Raw genomic sequence first — 14,374 nt, forward strand, 5'->3', positions numbered from 1 at the left:
ACCGTGTGGAAGTTGTAATTTCCCAAACTCACTTTGCTTTTGTTTTCCCCTCTGTCTACATGCTTACTGGAAAGAAAAACCAATAAAAACACACAGTTAATATACATTCTAACATAATTCTTGAAAATAATATTTTAATCTGAGGAGGATTAGTGTACTGAGAAAATCTGTATGATGTGGATCACACAGTTAATAAATTCGCATGTGTCTGAAATGACTGCTCCGTAACTGCATGACGAGAAGACAAAAAAAAAAATGCATGTATGTCCTAGGACACAGAGACACCACATCCTTTCAACCCACTGTTCTTTTGTCTCACAGCTCTGTTAAACAGTCAGCTGCTGCCAGATGCTCTGGCTAGAAATGGTCACAGATGGTCAGTTGTCCAGTTAAGAGACCAGAATACTCTCCTCTAAATCTCCCCTAAAATAGCATCTCAACTGTATGCAGCAGATGAGAATACCTGAGCATGGTCAAGAGGCCATTCGACCTACTTACGACTGCAGGTCAATTTTGATAATTTAGTCAAGATTAATTCTCTACACTACCCCTAAGTAAACTATCTCAACATACTTCAAACATTAAGTGTCAAGTCCTATATTACTTTTACTGATTACATTACAGATCGCATCTTTTTATGAAATAAATACTCAGTTTTATATATGTAAACAGAAGCACCTTCTACCTAGGGATAATACCAACACTTCTGTGCTAATACACATCACAAGAGCTACAGGAGGAAACAGAGTCAGATGATCAATGGAAAGACTTCAATGTGACTCAGCAAGCTCTGTGCCCTAATCTTTGTGATCAGTCCTGCAAATATTTACCAGTACTTCTTAAAAATATTAACAGGAGAACAACATGCACAAGGGCAGCTTGCTACTGTGGTGAGCAAGCAGCGCTTGTTGTGCAGTATAGCTGTCACAAAGGCTACAAATAACAGACAAATAGGCTAGAAATACCAGAGAAAAGTCTTTTTTATTTTAATCTTTCACTGTTACTAGATCAGACATGAATACACAAAAGCTGAAAAAAATTAGTATTAAATGGAACGTTAAAAAGCTATGTCTAGCATTTACTAGCAGTATTTACTAACTATAAGTTCTGTACTTACTTGTGATAAGTAGTTGAGTGTCCTTCCAACTTACACAAGATTTATAAGATCTGGTTATCTAAGAGTTGTACAACACATATTTTGGGAGAGGATTATTCCATCAGCAGCTTAACTGAAGCTTGCAAAGTTTATTGCTGGGAAACTAGATGGTCAGACCTAACATTGTTGCCTTACAGGTCTAATGATTTATGGTCTCCAAGATGTCCTTGACTTCACTGTCCTCCAGAACAGTTAAGAAATATTTTATATACTCACCTAAACCACTGACAGTATACTCGAGATCACTGGCACCCAACAGAATTGGCCCATTCTCCTGCTGGCCTTCTTCCTTGTAGTACAGTTTGTACCCCTGAATAGCTGCAGTGTCCTCAGAGTCCTGCTGCCACTGTACTGTAATGGTTGTACAGTTCATCGGCTCCAAACGCAGCTCAGGAGACTTTGGTGCTGGTTTTAGAGAAACATATATAATATTCTTATATTCCAGAAACAACTAATTTTCACGCAAAAATTTGGATGCCCATCAGTCCAAAGTTCACTCAAGACTTTGATTCTAGCTCATCTAGCTCATCAAGAAACAATTGTTTCTTTATTATGATGTCTGACTCCCTATAAGCTAATCTAACAACTTAGTTTAGGATAAATCAGAATAGAAACATTTTTTAATTCTTCATCTTAATCAATTAATCAAATTTATAAGGTAGTTATTTTCAAAGAAAAATGAAAACACTCCGAAGAGAGTTATAAAATTACCTCCTGTTTTAAAGTGAGCCAGAGCAAATGTGATTAAGAATAACATCACAGTTCATCCAGTGCTAATAATTTGCTATAGTAGTCAAAACTCAATGACATCCAAAGTGGATGGATGTGTGTTACAGCTAAGAAAAAAAGCTAGAAATTCAAATCTACATTTTTTTCAAGCCATTCATGCAAAGTTGAATGCTCTTCTGCGTGACATTACTAAATAGTAATCTAATCCAAAATTCAGTTACAACAACTTAAATTAAGACTTCAAATATAATGTCAAATTGCATATTCAAAACATATGTGCATTTTGTTTGTAATACAGACATTCATGCATCAACTCAGATCTTTTACACTGAACAACAATGGGGTTTGCGTTTGTTGAATTTTTTTACTCTATTTATATAGAACAGGATAAAAACTGTATTATCATTGAAAATAAGTCTACAAGCTAAAACATTTGAGCAGCTCACAAACAGGAATTAAAGTTTCTTGCCACCATGTCAAATATGTGAACATCAACATGTAGAAACAATCAAAGAGTGACACCAAAATAATATATCAGCTTTTCCTTTTCTTGTCACATATAAGGCCTTTCATAAAACAGATTAGTTCCTCTTCAACTTTTGATCCTGAAACTATGTATTAACTGCATTTAATTTATTAAAGGAATCAGAAGGTTTTGCAAATTATGCACAGAGTCATGGTTAGAAAACTGTTTCCTAGATCACCAGAACAAGAACATGTAATGGGAAAACCTACTTCACATCCTTGCACTACCTGTCAGAAAAATTCGTAGTCTTCAGAGGAAGCCTGCAATTGACTCCTGCAATTACCTTTCACACTTGTAGCTTTGGGAGTCCGGTGGGAAGTCCACAAAGATGCCTCTCCCCAGCCAATCCTTGTTGCAGCAGTGATACGAACCAAGTAGACACTGTCAGGCCTCAGGCCTTCGAGGAGATATTCATCTGAAGTCCCTGGAAGCTCCAAGACTTGGACTTTGGTCTCTGTGCTGAGGCGGAAAGACAGACGGTACAGGACCACCTGACCTCTCCTGTATTTTGCGGGAATTGGCAGCCAAGAGATGAGAATATCCGTAGGACTCCTGCTTGTCAAACTAATTTCAGGAGCTCTTAAGGGAACTAAAAGGAAAAGGCAAAGCTTTTGAGCTCAGGAAAGAGAGAGATGGAAAATTCTCATCTGACACTGTAGCCTGTGATGAGGTGCTAGTAACATAAATAATCCAAGTTTTATAGATTCTTGTTTATTTTATCTTATTATCCTTATTATTATCCTTAAGTTATTATTATCCTTAGGATAACTTGACACTGCTCATACTTCTCACCTTCTGCGTGCAGTATAGCCTTAGCAAGCTCCTTTCTGTAAGGCCCTCAACATTTTCTTCTCTTATTACTGCCAGCAGTAATCAAAGGCAATCAGCACCTTAGTGTTCTGACAAACTGACTGTCAAGGTTAGATGCAGCAGCTTAAACCAAGAGCCTAGACAACAACCTGTACTCTTGAAGACTCAGTGTATGTTCTCTTCCACCAATCATGTAACGAGGGTAGTAACTCCTGGCAAAGAGACAGGCAGACAACTGGAACTGGCAATGTTCCACACTGCCAACGCTTAACCCTGTCAGAATTTATTAACCAGTTCTAATGAACTATACTAAACAGTTTGTTGTTGCCTTGATGTTCAGATAGTTAAATCACTGCACAGAAATAAGTCAGTGGAGTCTTTTATGAAATTCTGATTCTACTAACAAGCACATAGATTTTTTTAAAAAGTTACTTTTTTGTTATAGCAAATTTTTTCCAAATTTTCCTTCAAAACTTGCAAAAGATGCAGTGGGTGTGTGGTTTGATTCGTGTTTCAGATGCACAAGAGAGAGTCATAGAGACTGAATCCTAGGCTATCATCAAATTCTTACTACTGAGGAAGTTCTTAAAGATTTAGAACAGTTATTTACATGATTTAATGAAATGTCTTTCAACTTAGAAAGACACCGTGTAACATACGATGTTGCCCTGTCAGAATGTTATTTTATCCTCATTCCTTTAATTAGCTGGCTCAATCTTACATTGCACGTTATCAGAAGTCTCACCGATGTCAACAGAAGTTTGGGATCCTCAAGAGCTGCTAGCACTGGATTGCACATTTCTATTCAGTGCAAATTAAAACGTTCACCTAAATCAGTAGTATTTGTCTTACCATCTTCAAGGGTGTGCTGAGTCACATGATCTGACATCTGACTGGCTCCCAGGGGCATATAAGCTACAATATAGAAGGTGTAGTTGCTGGCTGGTTCCAAGTCATCAATAATGTAATGGGTTGTATCATTTCCAATGACCACTTGGTACTCTTCGTTGTTTAAACCTGGCATAAAACAAGGGTTAGACAAACAAAAAATTCTGACAATCCCTAAACATCACAGTATGTTGGCTTTAAGATCTTACAAAGTTATTTCACGTTCTTCCCCAGCCTACCTCTATTTTTTCAACCCTAGTAAGTAAAAGCTCTTTTATGCACAGGAGTAACTGTGTCTTGCTCTGGTGTAGATTATGGTGTTTCAGGATTTTCCTGAATAAGGGATGCTGAATGCAATTCTAAACCCTATTTAGAATTAGTCACAACAAACTGTGCCCAATGTACAGTAACACAACAGACAAGCTCTAATAGCCTTATCATTCATACCAAGCTTCTAAATCTATTTGTTTAGAGTCAGGGAGGTTTTTTCAAAACCTATTTACAGAGCTTTTCTATAGCAGACTGCAAGGAATGCGAGGGCTCCACTCCATCAAAAACAAAACAAACACCACCACCCCCCCAAAGAAACAAACAGAAAGAATTTATTCAGCAAAAGGATCTCATTTTAGCCCTGCAAATTCTATTACATTTGATTGACACGTTTTTTTCTTTAATTTGGAGAAAGGCCAATAAGAACAGACCAGAATGAGCTTCAAAAATGTTTGGCTCCTTAGTGAGTTGTTAAAAAAAAAAAAAAGGGGGGGGGGAATTCTCAGCAATTCACATTAAAATATGCATAGCAATGCATGCAGCAGTCCTTGTCTTTGTTGGGCTTTATTCCTATAGAGGAAGGCTATAAAGTGGAATAAGTGTGGTGAAAGCTGCTGTGTTAACGAACAATTCACACCAAGTGCATGTCAACTTAATCAAAACTCTGTAAGAGCCACCTCCTCCTCCTCTTCACAACTGAATTTATAAACAAAACGAAAGGCAAATTCCACCATTAAGTTTTCCCACATTTATGAATTAACTTGATAGCATTTTAATTAGACAAGATTACGAGCATCTCACAACAGACTAGTTAATGGCTTGTTAATTAGGAATCGCAAGGCACGATTTCTGACCTGCTAAACAAGATCCTTGAGCTCAAATTAAAAGGACTTGTTCTCTCATTGAATGGATTGCTAGGCCTCATGCAGAGGCCCTAATGAAACAGCCATAATAGAGAACAAGGCTTGCCTTCCACCACAATCAGTGTTCCCTTTGTGCCTTTTCTAAATCACTAACAAGGAATTAACACACTCCAACATGCACGCTCATCAGACCCTTATTCTTCTTGCTACTATGACCCTGATTTGAATGTAAAATATTCTGCTTAAAGAAACAAAAAACAAAAACACAAAAACCCACCTGTTAGTTTCTTCAACTAACTTGATTAAAACACTAACTTTTTTTTTTTTTTAAATAGGGAAGAGGACCTGAGCCTGTTTTTACAAGCGAAACATCAGAATACTCGAGTTGTGAAATTAAATGATGAGTGATGGTATCTTTTGTATTCAAAGCACCTACCACATTGTGAAGTCTACAGAAAAAAACTCTACAGAACTGCATATTATTAGTGTATTATCCAGTTTTCCTTTCCGTTTAAAGTTTATGGAATCATAAGCATCAGTACAACTTAGGAGACTTAGCAAGCACTGTTCTTCTTTTGCAATAAAATGTTCTTTACTCACACTGAAAAATGTGGTTCCTAACTTAAAAAAAAAAAAAAAAAAGAGTAACATATGGACACAAATGTATAAAGTTACACATGAGAAGCTTTGAGCAAGCAAGATATACTCTGATTAAGTCAGATACATCTAGGATAATTTTTAATCTTCATGGGTCTGAAACAGGATGTGAGGGTGGACCAGGGAAAGACAGGCTGAAAGGAATAATGAAAGAAATTAATACAAACTATTTACATTAATACATAATTATCGAGAATTCTTACAGAGTAAATAAGGTGTTGACAAGGTGAACAGTCTATGTTAGCACCTCTATGGCCTGGTATGGTGTGAAAGTCATCAAAAGATTTTCCTTAATATTTAATTTGCATTTCTTTAAATATAGTTGCTTCTAAATTTACATCAGAGAGGTGGCTGATGGGATACTTTCTGATAAAGGCATTTTCTAGGTTTTTAATAATGCCTCTGATATGTGGTCAACATCCTCAGGAAGGTTTACAGGCTATCACTTGAAAGCAATTCTTTTTACAGAAATGCAGCCCACTAGCCTTTTAAGCTCAACATTTTTTCTACAAAACAAGACAAAAGTGTTTTTATGTCCTGAAGCAGATCTTCTGGTACTACCCAATCATGTTACCAAAATAAAAAATACATGGAAATCACCTACATTTTGATTCCCACCACTGTTATTACTCCTCTTAATACAGCCCTCTCCACGCTACCTGTGTGTATTTCTTTACTAATGTGAAAGGATGCACAACAGCACTATATTAAATAAAGTAAATATCACAAGACAGTTTGGAAAGATGAAAAAAATGGGTATTTGAGAAAGCAAGTTCAAATAAATCAGAGTTTTTTTGGTTGGTTGGTTGGTTTGGTCTTTTGTTTGGAGTTTGTTTTGGTTTTTAAACCAAGACAAGCTACGACCACATTTCACAAGATATAACCTTTGGATAAGTAAGCAAATGAAGCAGGGACTGCATAATGATTTTGCAGAAAAGACATTTCAGAAGATACCTCCTTTCACTACTGTGCAAGAGTATTTCCTGCACAAACACACACTTCCCTAAGGACAGTTTTCTTTGAAGTTATTCAGTCTCTGCTCTCCACGCTGGCACCGGGCACACAATTACCCAGATAACTTATCTAGTGTGACTTTATTCATATTAGCTTTAAGAGGGGGTTGTGAGCACAATACCTCAGTGACTGAAAGTGTGGGGGGTAATTTCCCGCACCTCTTGTCTGCATTATCTTTTAAAACTCCTTCCTTCCTTCCTTCAGACAAAATTCTCTTGTGTCCTGAAATATCCCACTTGCAAAGGCAGCTATTCCTGCATCAGTATTAGAGTAATTAAGCTGTTCTTCCTGTCCTCTGCTTAGCAGATGGCAGACTGGTATTCCGCACAGAGCTGAGCATCTGCAGTCCTGTCCTTGAATAAACCACTTACTGAATAGAAATGGAAAAAGAAACCACCCCTAGAAAACAGAGCTGCATCACAGCTTAGTTTAAGCCATGCACCTAACAAATTTTCAAGTCACTTGGCAATCACTTCTCCTGCTTATGAAAAATGTCTGTTTCCTATCACCTTACAAATTACCTTAACTTAAAGCAATTACACAGTACTAAGGGGTTTTAAGATGTCTAGTTACTCATTTTTATTCTAACTATCCATTCCCTTTTATACAGAAATTGATATATCATTTCAGAGACAAGGATAAACCATTCATGGCTATTTCAGTATATTTTAGAGTTCGAGTATACATTTCTCATTATAGGAGACCAAGGGTTGAAAGGAGAGCAGATTTTCCCATTCAGCCAATATTCATTCTAAGATAAGATAATTAAGTCAATAAAGTATCAATTATTCTACTCAAAAATATATGAACGCCAGTAAAGTCACTAGAATTTGGGCATCTAGACAAAAGAGCTGTCTGCGGTGAAAAGTTCAACTCTGTAAGCCTTCAGGATTCTGTATGCTCTGTCCTTCCCTGACAAGCACACACAGAGAAGAGAGTAGGTAGAAGCTCCTGCTGAGGACAGAGGGAAATCCATATAGTAGTATGGAGGCCCCAGGTTTTAAAGCCCATTCCTAGCTTCAAAATCTGCTCACTGGAGCGATCAGACAAGGGCGAGCTGGAAGAACACTCAGTGCCACAAATGAGATGGTGTGGCAAAAGTATTTTTCTCCAGGCATGCCTATTGATTACAATATCCATTTATATGCTGGTATGCTCTGATGCAGCCCTGGTTATGAACCATTCAAATTTGACAGTCTTTGCAAGGATATTCAAGTTCTTACCACACACAAGTACTTAAACAGCATTTAAATCAAGCTGCTTACCTTCTGCTTTCATATAATGCACGGAGTATGCAATCACTTTGTCTGAATTATACAGTGGCCTCTCCCACGCTAGCAGGATCGCTGAGCTTGACATCGTTTCAGCATGGACATTGTAAGGTGCACTGGGTCTGTCTTCTGACATAACTACAGTAAGCCTGGCCCTGGAGAGAATAGATCCCTGGCTATTCTCAGCCATGCACTGATAAATGGCATCGTCTTCAGGAATGATCTGGTTAATCACCAATTTACTGAATCCAAAAGGAAGAAAAAGGAGGAAAAAAGCTCACATCATGGGTAAACTCAGCTGTACATAATTCAGAAACAGTTAAGTTTGCCTCTGCTTCATGAGTTTTGTATAATTGACTTGCATGCCACAAACTCTTCTATTAGAAATGGATGTGCAGCTGTGAAATTTAGCAACTTGAAGTGTTTTTCAAAATCTGCCATGTTTATGTTTTTGCCTGCAAAGGCAGGCACAGTGAAAAGAAGCCTGAAAATCTATTTCCCGCCTGCAGAAAGCACAATCTTAGGACTGTCATACCTTAACCAACTCATATCAAAGAGCTGCTCACTATACAGAAGTAGTTAACTGGAGCCTCAAACAGCTAGCAAGGTTCTGGTCTCTGCTACACTACTGTAAATCTAGAGCAACGCTGTGGAGAAATCACCTCAGTTTCCCCCCCAGGTAAGGCAGTGATCACAAAAGCTTTGCTGGGGATTTTAGGTATTGATTAATCTGCATTCCTTCTGCTAAGGAAATATCATAACTACATTTAATGTCTGATTTCATGTTTACTTGAGTTTTATCTTGCTTGGCTACATTTAGTTACTGGAATTTTATCCTTTGGTAGGTAGCACAGCTCTCATACAGCAATTGTAATCTTACCTGTTGTACATTTTTATTCTACCATTGGAGTGTATTCTCCTTCCATTTTTTAACCATGAAATTTTGGGGGCAGGATTTCCATCTGCCTGACAAGCAAAACGAGCAGTACCAGCTCTAGGCCTTGTTAAACTTTCCGGCCATTCCACAAATGAAGGTGGAGCTACAGGTAAGTAACAAGGGAAAAAAAAATAAAATAAAAATCAAGCCCCCACAAATGCAAGGACAGTCAGAATAATAATGAATTTTCCACACACCAATCTCTCTCCTCAGGCCACTCAAATACACATACACCCATGCAGAAAGCACATTCCATGTAAACAAAGCACGTTTGTTTAAAGACACATACTATCTGCACAGATAGCAACATTTCTACACATTTTTGTTATGCATTTATTAATACAAAAAAATCAAACTCCAGCCTACGACATACTGCTCACAAAGCATGCATGTATATTACATATTTCTACTTGGTTATGGGATTATTTTTTTTTCCTGTGTTGAAAGCTTGTCTTCCCAGAGCAAACATTGCACCTGGGTATCTCCAAGCGCAAATGAACTGCTAGTTTATAACTCAAACGTTGAGTATCTGACACTTCTCATCTAAGTCAACAGACAGAAGAAGGCAGCCACTGTGATCTGTTTCATCTCTGCAGTCTCCCTACAGCCCTTGGTGTGCTACGTTTGAGATAAAAAAATTCAGCACAGTACATAGTACAGCTCGAGACGGACACAAGTTAAAACACACAGTGGAAGTCAAAGCAGGCTCACCGAGCACAGTGAGAGTTGCCATTGCGACTGTGAAGTTTCGTGTGCCTGGAATGGTGGCTCGACAGACATACACGCCTGCATGTTGCACCTTTACGTCAGAGATCATGAGGTTCCCATTTCCAAGGACACGGGTATTGAAGACATCAATGGACTTATGGTCTATTTGAGAGAGTGGGAGAAGTGTGGTTATAAGGCTGTTCAATGCACCTAAATAACTTACCTAAATAGGGTTGCTTAGGCAGTAATGGCATAGATTAGATTTTAAAAGTCAAAAAACGCAAAGGATAATCACAGAAGAGCTTTCAGAGGTTTCCATTTTGCATTTGCTTTGCACTTTACTCTAGTTATCTGACCATTCAGATGGCTGGGTCTCACCACTTGGTAAGTGGTTTGTATCTAAAATTTACCGTCACAGCTAAAAAACCTAATGCCGTTTTTCCAGTTAGCCTCCCCACTTGCCTTGCACTACAATTCGGTTCATCGCTACCAACATCCACAACATCTTTACAAACAGAGATCATCTGTCTCCTTCTGAATGATGCTGGGGACAAAATTAGTACATCTGATTACCACATATTTTATTTTATTTTCAAAGCAAATGCTCTGTGACTGTTAGGTAGCTTTTTTCTTACTTATTTGTCTATAAGAGCCATTGAATAAACCAAGAAACATATGTTTATTTCTCCCACTTTTAGAAATAAAAATGTAAAATTTTTCATGCTTCTACAGGCACAGTCCTGACTTTCATATTTAGGTACACGTCAGAATAAAAACAGAGGTAGTTTTCATGGAAAAATGGGATGCGCTGATGGATGTTATTATTCTTACTGCATTCCCTCTCTTCTCCCCTTCTAGGCAGACTATTGGGGGTTTGACTATACCTATCCATAGTCCAAAGGGCTCACTAACACAAGGTCCAAATCACATTCATATACTGCTTCTAAGAAGAGGGGGAGAAACATTTACAGGAATATTTCACTGGATGCAACCACTCCAACCTGCACTAACTCACCATTGATTCTACTCCGAGTCACAGATCCCTGGAGGTCACCACCTTACCCAACGCTTTGCCCAGATGGTGCTGGGGGCAGTGCAGGATTGACAGCAGAATTGGGGAGCCTAAAGCCTCAGAAAACCTCACAACTTCTTAACAGCAGTATGGAAGTATGCAGCTAAGAGTGCTTCACTTATCCTACCCTAACCTACTAATCATTACCTACTACATGAAGCCTCAGAACAGCAACCTAATTGCTGAAATCCTTTCTTTCCAGTTTCACTTCCTCTCCACAGGCTGAAGGTCACATGCTGTAATTTTAAGACCTACCTAACCGGCTCCATGAGATGATTGGCTTTGGATTCCCTGTGGCTACACACTCCAGTATGACAGTTTGATGAAGAGATGCCGTAATGTTTTGAGGACCAGCTATTATAGATGGCTTGTGAAAAGGCTTCAAGTCTGAGGCTTTGAAGGGGAGGAAAAAAAAATAATCAAAGAAAGTGATAACAATTAAACAAAACCTTAATTAAATAGGAAATAAAACATGACTTTTTTTAAGGGTGCTTACAATTAAATTTACACCAAAGCCCTATTTCAGTAATTGTGGAAACTTACACTGGACATATTTTAGCCACAAGATACAAGCAAGCAAAATTATTATTTGGGCAAGTGATTCGGAGGACTGTTACAGCTCTTCAACACACGTAAGTGTTTTTGCTATAATGTAAAAAAGACTATAATGCCATTGAAAAAAATCTCACATGTACCTGGAATAACACTCAGCACTGCCTCAGTGCTTTTACGTCTATTGGCTATTGTTGTGGCAACACAGCGATAATTCCCAGCATCCGTCTGTTCAACACCATAGATCTGAAGAACTCCTGTAGGTAGAGCAGTTATCCTGTCACAGAAACAAAAAAAGAAATGTGGATAAACATTCAGCCAATGAACACCATCATGGAATTAATTACTTGATTTACAAACAACCTACACTGACTTGGGAACAGAAGGCTGGTGACTCAAAAACATTCTCTATATATGACTCACCTCCCCACATTTCTGAACTAGTGGCAAGATTCCCCCAGCACCACGATGAGAGCAGAGGAATTTACTTTCAACAAGCAGACCTTTCTCACCCTCAGAAGCAACAATCCTAACCTTCTTTAGCCAGCTACTACGTTCATACTATTCAGGTTGGCTGATTTTTGGCAGCAATTTCTGATATACTGGCATAACTGGTATACGGTTCCCAGAAACCCATCTATGCTTTCAATTTTTACGTTTCGCTTTTTGCCTTCCTTTGCATGCTAGGTATCTTAGACATGTTCAACAAAAAGTTACATGTCGAGAAGGATGGGAGTAGGTTCAACAAATACAATCTGGACAGGGAAAGAACCTAGCAGGGAGCAGGCTGTACGCTTCAAGGTTATCAATTCAAGATAAGTCCCCCTGTGCAAAATTTCCCTAGCATGAAGTGTTTAAACTCAATTTTCTGTACATATAATTCTTTATTGGCCCTCTAAAGAAAAACAGGTTCAGCATCAATTCTTCTGTGAAAGCAAACTCTCTAGTTCAAACCACTCCCACAGCCCAAGTCCATCTATTCTGTATCCCTCAGCAAATGCCATTCCTGAAGAGGGCTTTCATACAAAATTCTCCAATGACAATTCATCGGTCAATGATTACTGTGTAGACAATAGCGAGTGATTCTGGTCTGCACTCGTAACACCTGTTTAAAATTCATTAACAATATAACTATTACTAGCTATTTTAATAGTTGACATACAATACACATGGAACCTTTTTTATTTAATGGCATTGCAAGTATTCAGATTTTCTTCTTGTAGCAGGCTCAAAATTATCACAGGAAATAAATGACATGCTAAGATGCGTAACTATACATACCTGTCCATGACTAAAGGTAAAGTTGTTCGATTCACTTCCCATGTCACAGTAGCAGGAGGGTTTGCTGTTATTTTACAGGCAAATCGAGCTACTCCACCTTCTTGCACCTCAGTCGAAAGTGGCTGGACTTCAAATGCAGAAATCGCTAAAAATAAGAGAACATTGAATTTAAAGGGCTAAAGAGAGGAAAAATTCCTCTCTAAACCAAACTCCAGATCATAGATCAACTTGCAAAAATACCCAGAAATACTTCTAATAGCAGTCTTTTCCACATGCAAAGAAAGATAGGTCTAATTACCCTGTCAGCTTTGCTCAATAGCATGGTTTCATTGGTTGAAGATTTACTTAAAATAACTTTGGTTTAACCTAATTTGGTACAAAAATGTTTCAATGACAATGAAGATGACACTCTCAAACAGAATTAAGCATAGAAATTGACTGGCATGCTGCTGGAAAGCACATCAATTATTAAACTACTGAAGTTCATGTCAGTTCAACTCTTTTGCGACTGACCACCCCACTATACATAAAAAAAAAAAAATAAAAAAAATCTGACTGCGCTAGAGAATTTCCAAAACAACATTTGGTCCCTGACAGTCATATTTTAGTCCTTTAATAATACTCACTGTAGTAAAAGCATTTATATAATTGTACAAGTTCATGTTTGATAAGAGAAAGAAATCAAAACCAAAGATCTCAAAATAAGTTTAATCATGTAAGAACACTTTCATCCCAACAGTCCAAGCAGTCACTGAGAGGATGTCTGATGCATAAAGCACCAATATAATTTCAAGCATTTACAACTTAAGGAGTTCACAAAACTGAGCCAATTGAAGTGGCAGATCAATAAATACCTTCCAGATAACAGACACCTAAGAAATTGATCAGTAGTTGGATTTCTTTGCTCAGAAAATAAAAGCCAAAGGGAAAGGAATACAAGCCCCTCTAATTAATTGCTCCATTTACTGCTACTTACAACATAATTAACAGAAAGAACAACTCTTCAGAGGCAACTCTTTTTGGATAACTTGCAACTCAAATAATTCCACACACATTCCCACCCCCATAACTGCGCAGGGAACAACCTCTGCATAAACTCAATGGTACTGATTTGTTTTTTAAAAAAATCAGATTTCAAATAAATTTCTACTCATGTATAAGTTATATAGAAACATAAATCTTGTATAAATTATATAGAAAACAGCTTTGTGAACAGACCTCTCCAAGACTGTGATTAACAAGACAACCGAACCACCTTGTACAGCAAAATCACCTGAAAGCAGTTGTGGCCACATGATGCAAACACCATGGCTGTTGGAAACTAGGTCTGGCACCTCAAATGTGATTCATATGCCCAGTACACAAGCAGAGATGCTGCTAGCATCCATTTTTACGACCAGTCCGGTGCTTTTGGCAGCGGGTCCCCACAGCCCCAGCACACTCTGCAGCCTGCTCCCTACCCACCTTCACTGCAGACAGAGCTAGCCTCTCTCACCAGCAGAATTTAACACCGTTCCCTACGTTCCACTTTTTGTTCTTTGTTTCATTTATGAGCAGTACCAGGTCCAAGATAAAACAAAAAAACCCCACAACTTGCATAAAAATGTTACAACACAAGTCTTACATTTAAAGCCTGTTGA

General features: G+C 38.1%; 1 protein-coding gene across 1 annotated transcript in view; it reads right to left on the reverse strand.

Annotated features, from left to right (window-relative positions):
• The window catches only part of PRTG (protogenin), an 88,373-nt gene that overhangs the window by 38,923 nt on the left and 35,076 nt on the right, over positions 1-14,374 (reverse strand). The window contains 9 exon segments of the mRNA XM_054214838.1: positions 1,373-1,561; positions 2,695-3,000; positions 4,074-4,238; positions 8,179-8,426; positions 9,065-9,224; positions 9,833-9,991; positions 11,157-11,294; positions 11,597-11,730; positions 12,735-12,879. Coding sequence (XP_054070813.1) covers positions 1,373-1,561; positions 2,695-3,000; positions 4,074-4,238; positions 8,179-8,426; positions 9,065-9,224; positions 9,833-9,991; positions 11,157-11,294; positions 11,597-11,730; positions 12,735-12,879 — 1,644 coding nt within the window.

Source organism: Rissa tridactyla, chromosome 9 (genome assembly GCF_028500815.1).
Source record: "Rissa tridactyla isolate bRisTri1 chromosome 9, bRisTri1.patW.cur.20221130, whole genome shotgun sequence".
Classification (NCBI taxonomy): domain Eukaryota; kingdom Metazoa; phylum Chordata; class Aves; order Charadriiformes; family Laridae; genus Rissa; species Rissa tridactyla.